The 4,985-nt window shown below is 57.8% G+C and overlaps 1 protein-coding gene across 1 annotated transcript; it reads left to right on the forward strand.

Moving 5' to 3' along the window:
• Positions 1 to 688: 688 nt before the first annotated feature.
• Positions 689 to 4,892, forward strand: PHACADRAFT_130503 (uncharacterized protein). The gene is made up of 14 exons (XM_007401145.1): positions 689 to 1,115; positions 1,175 to 1,532; positions 1,593 to 1,819; positions 1,876 to 1,929; positions 1,982 to 2,218; positions 2,269 to 2,375; positions 2,426 to 2,463; positions 2,517 to 2,856; positions 2,909 to 3,082; positions 3,130 to 3,655; positions 3,719 to 3,991; positions 4,049 to 4,207; positions 4,270 to 4,509; positions 4,569 to 4,892. Exons 1-14 carry the CDS (start codon positions 822 to 824, stop codon positions 4,785 to 4,787), a joined length of 3,246 nt encoding a protein of 1,081 aa, XP_007401207.1. The 5' UTR covers positions 689 to 821; the 3' UTR covers positions 4,788 to 4,892.
• The last annotated feature ends 93 nt before the right edge of the window (positions 4,893 to 4,985 follow it).

Consider the following 4,985-nt stretch of genomic DNA (forward strand, 5'->3'; position numbering starts at 1 on the left):
TTTGTCTGCATCTCTGGGATAATCGTTGGCGGGTTTCTGGCCAATGGAGAAGTCCTGCCGGATCATCTCGAGCAGGATGGCGTGAAATCTCAGAGTCGATCGCCGCGGTATGTGCAGCAAGAGAGAAGCGAACATTTTGCGAAACTGTCTCACGCACGAGCGCAACGACCTGGTTGACGACGAAGTCGCTGAAGCGATCAAGTATGAGGACGTAGAGGAACCTGAAAATGAGGTCGTTATGCCATTTCTCGTGTGCGATCTCGCTCTCTTCCCATGGCAAGCCGGCTGTGCAGACAGGCGTCAGCATCTAAAATAGCGATAGCCAGGAGAGAAGCCTATCTTCCAAGCTGCGTCAGAACCACTAGGGACCGCATAAGTGTAAGCAGAGGCTACAACGCAAGTCTTACTGTGACATCTACGAATATGTCGGGAATCCCGGGATGTCCAGGTCCGAATCGTAGTGAGCGTCCAGAGAACTCCCACGGAGGCGCCTAGCGGCTCTGCGGCGAGCTGTGTGCGCTTGTTCCATTTGAGCCGAGGAGATTGGCGTGCGAAACGAGACATGGGACTCGGAATGCACGATCTGGGACAAAGATACCGTAGATGTCTCAGGGCCCTTGCGGTTTTGCTGACTGGTGCGGATTAGATAAGGACTGCCTAGGGAGATTAAGAAATGTCTTAATATTTCCCGAGGTTGGATTGATTTCAATTGGATTGAATCGCATGCCAGTGTTGCATAGCGAAACAGGCTCCGACACGGCGTTCGCCTCAGTACTTGATAGGCACAATGTCGACCCTCTAGATGTTACAAAGTGCCCGGCATGGACACTCATCTACCGCCTCTGGACGGTACCTTACTGACCATCCTTGACATAGTCGACTTCCACGCTACACACAACGCAAACAATCCATGGTTCATCTTTCTCTCCAAAGACTCTCCAGAAGAGCTCGTGCCTATTTCCCACCACGAGATGGCACAGGCGAGCCACCGCATTGCGCACCGCATGCGCCCAAATAGAGAAGGTCCCGACGCAGAGGTTGTTGTTTTGCTCGTCAACACCGATGCTATCCTCTGCATCGCCGTCATTCTAGGCCTCATACGCGCGGGCCTCGTGGTAGGTGTGCACATGCATCTCTTGCCAGACGGCGTCCGTGACAGTGCTTTCGTTCACAGCCATATCCAATATCTCCCCGCAACTCGCCTCAGGGCGTGTGCCACATACTCGAGACCGTTTCATGCACCCGCATCATTGCTCACACCCCAACCGCCGCTCTGGCCGAGCAGGTTCAGAGCGGCATGCAGGCCAAGGGGGTTAAGCTTCGCGTCGATGAGCTGCCAAGCCTGCTAGAGACGTTCCCCAAGCTCGGCAGGGATGCCAACGCAATCGCCGCCGAGGTCCAGCTGTATCCGCCGCCGGGCAAGCCGGTTGACGTGCGCACGCCCGTGCTATACCTCCACTCCTCCGGATCGACCGGCTATCCCAAGTCCATTCACTTCACGCACCGCCGCATGCTGCAGTGGATCGCCCGCGGTACGTCTAGCTGACCGCCATACGCATGTCGCCTGCTGCTCATATCTGGACTCTCCACAGACTATTTCAGCCAGGACGGCGTGCGCTACGGCACGATGGGCCTCGCGAGCTTCCATACTTTAGGTATAATGCTGCAGCTGATCCATCCATTGGCGACAGGTGCAGAAGTCGTCGTGTACACCCCGCAGTACCCTGAGCCCCCGGTCGTTGCGCACCCACAGAATGCCTACGAGGTTGCGAAGCTCGCAAAGTGCAACGCACTAGCTGTGTCGCCTTCTTTCATCGAGGTGCGTCCCCGTTCACCAACGATACGCCGCAGACGAAACCGAGCCCGCTTTCAAAGGCATGGTTACACTCCAAGGAGATCCTCGAATATCTCAAGACCCTCAACGTACTGGTCTGTGTCGCACCCTCTCAACCTGCCTGCGGTCCACCCACATTCTTTACAGATGTTCGGTGGTGGCCCGCTCGCGGTGTCCACCGGAGACAAGCTGGTGCAGATGGGTGTACGTCTGCATAGCGGCTATGGAAGCACCGAGATCGGGAACGCCTACGTCGCTTGGGGCGAGATCCCGGCGATAAGCCATGAGCCCGACCCCAACTGGGCGTGGTTTCACGCATCACCGAATACACCGAACGTCAAGTGGGATCCCCAGGGTGACGGGACGTACGAGCTTGTCGTCTATGTGAGTTGGCTTTCGTGCCTGGGATATGTGCCGCTGATCACCTGTGGTAGGAAACCGATAATTATGACCTTCCTGTGCATAACGTGCCTGGTGAAAGGGCTTACGCGACCTCTGACCTCGTCGAGCCGCATCCCACGAAGCCTAACCTGTGGAGAATGTGTGTAGTAGCTCACCTTACCCAGCACGACTTGCTGATCCGCCCTCCAGTGTTGGCCGTAAGGACGATGTGATCATCCTGAGCACCGGTATGCATATTGAGTGTAAACCGTGCTCACACCTCTTGACGTGGGTTGAACAGGCGAGAAGATCGTACCGGTCTCGCAAGAGGGGTACATTGCCGCGAGTCCGCTCGTCAGTGGCTGCATGATGTTCGGCCGAGAGCGCGAGCAGCCTGGCATCATCGTGGAGCCGCAGCCCGCTCATGCCGTCGACCCGAATGACATGGCCGCTCTCGCCGAGTTTCGCAACAAGATATGGACGCACGTCGAAGAGGCCAACGCGCAGGCACCTGGATTTGCGAAGATCTTCAAGGAGATGATTCTCGTCACCGACCCTGACAAGTCTCTGCCCCGCGCGGCCAAGAGGACCATTATCCGCAATCAGGCTCTAGCTATCTACAAGGAGAAAATTGAGCAGCTGTGGGTGGTGTTTTCTTGCGCTAGGAATTGGGGCTCTCACCGCGGCATTTAGCTATGAGACGATCTCTGCAAGCACGGACAACCAGGATATCAGCCCTCCGAGGTCCTGGGAGGCCGCCGACCTGGAGCCTTGGCTTACCGAGCAGGCCGAGAGCTTCGTCTCGCATGGGCGGCCCATAGCTCTCGCCATCGATCTGTTCCAGCAAGGCTTTGACAGGCAAGTGACGTGACTTATCCACTTGCCGCTGCAAACAAATTGACGAACGTCTGCAGCCTGAGCGCGACCTTCTATCGCAACCGCATCATCGGTGCCCTCCGCGCCTCCGGGACTCTGCGCGTACGCCAGGCGGCGCAACGCGTCCCCGCAAACCTCGTCTTCGAGTGCCCTTCCGTTCAGCAGCTCGCAAGTGCACTTGCTGCGCTCGTGGACCAGTCTGCCGATACCCGTGCTCAGCGCAGCCCTGCAGACGAGATCCGGGAGATGATCGCCAAGTACACTACAGACATGTCTCGTGCCAGGGTCGGGAAGGCGGCGGATGTCGGCGCAGTACCGGTTGTGCTCCTCACCGGTTCGACAGGCAACATCGGCTCGCACATCCTTGCGTGCCTGCTTGCAGAGCCGCGCATAGCGCGTGTTTACGCGCTTAACCGCCCGTCGGCAGACCCGCACGGCCGGCTAGCAGCCGCGTTTCGTGAGCGCGGGCTCCCAGAGAAAGCCCTCGATGATCCGCGGCTTGTCTCGCTCGTCGGGGACGTCACGCACGAACGCTTTGGACTCGATGAGGCGCAGTATAATGACGTGCGTGCTCCCGATACCCTTTTAATTGCGTTCAAGGGCTGACGTGTGCCTATGGTGGAACAGATCCTGGCCTCTGCCACCCATGTCATACACAACGCCTGGACGGTGAACTTCAAACTTGCGCTGCAATCGTTCGAGGATCAGGCCGCGGGAGTACGCAAGCTCGTAGACATTGCCGCCGCCATTGAGCGACCTGTGCGGCTGCTTGTCACTTCGTCTATCGGCGTCGCGAACGCGTGGAACCCCGCCGAGGGTCCCGTTCCCGAACAACCCCTGTCGAACCCCGAGAGTGGCGCTGGCACTGGATATGCCGCATCGAAGTATGTCGTCGAACATGTGAGTGAGAACCGCCTTTTGCCTCTGAATAAACTTTGAGCCACACGTTTGTGATAGATTCTGAGTGCCGCAAGGGAAAAAGATGTTCTTGCCACTGCAGTACGCATGGGCCAAGTCTGCGGACCGAAGGAGACAGGCGCCTGGGGAACGACGGAGTGGATGCCGTTCCTGACCAAGTCGAGCGTTGTGCTGGGCTGCCTGCCTGCACTGAGCGGCGTACGTCTAGATCCTTTCTTCTTCGGTTGAAAGGTCTCAGCTGACACACTTCGTTCCGGAAGTCCGTCGCTTGGGTCCCGCTTGATGCCATTGGGGAGGCGTACGTCGACTGGGTGCTCGCGCAAGATGCGCTTCCTGCGCTTATCAACGTTGTGCACCCACGCCCGACGACCTGGGACGTCGTCCTACACGGCTTGCGTCAAGAACTGGGGGGCAATCTTCCCGTCGTGTCGTTGGAAGAGTGGGTCATGAAGCTCGAGGAGCGCGCGAAGAACCCCTCAGCGGAGGACCTGGTCCAGATCGTATGTCTCTCTGCCAATGGTGTTTACTCATTCTGAGCATTGTGCCGTCGGTTGTACAGCCGGCCCTGAAGATTATGGAGTTTTTCCGCTCTCTTGTCCGCCCGGCTGCTGCGCGGGACGGAGCAGGGGCTGCTGGCGCTGAGGGGCCTATGGGTCTCGCGTACGAGACTGCAGCGCTCCCGCGCTCGAGCCCTACGATGCGCGAGCTCCAACCTATGTCGGCGGAACATGCGCGCGCGTGGGTACGCTTCTGGAAGGCGAAGGGGTTCATTGCGTAAGTGAGGGGTGAGGCAGGTGCATAGGGATGGCCCCTCAGTACTCAGTAATGATGAGTAATGATGTTGAGACGTTGAGAATCAAGATCAGAGAATATATGGAGACTTGAGAGCACAAAACTTCGAGATCTTATGCTTCACGACGCCCACGAAGAACTCTTTCATGCCTCGGCGCGGTGAAGGAAGTACTGTCCTGATTAG

This window comes from Phanerochaete carnosa (genome assembly GCF_000300595.1).
Source record: "Phanerochaete carnosa HHB-10118-sp unplaced genomic scaffold PHACAscaffold_12, whole genome shotgun sequence".
Classification (NCBI taxonomy): domain Eukaryota; kingdom Fungi; phylum Basidiomycota; class Agaricomycetes; order Polyporales; family Phanerochaetaceae; genus Phanerochaete; species Phanerochaete carnosa.

Bases quoted from the DNA above. Each gene is read 5' to 3' on its own strand.
- PHACADRAFT_130503 (XM_007401145.1), top strand. From the start codon at position 822: ATGGACACTCATCTACCGCCTCTGGACGGTACCTTACTGACCATCCTT. The intron at 2,376-2,425 runs GTGTGTAGTAGC...TCCGCCCTCCAG, and splicing joins AAGCCTAACCTGTGGAGAAT to TGTTGGCCGTAAGGACGATG. The intron at 3,992-4,048 runs GTGAGTGAGAAC...CGTTTGTGATAG, and splicing joins CGAAGTATGTCGTCGAACAT to ATTCTGAGTGCCGCAAGGGA.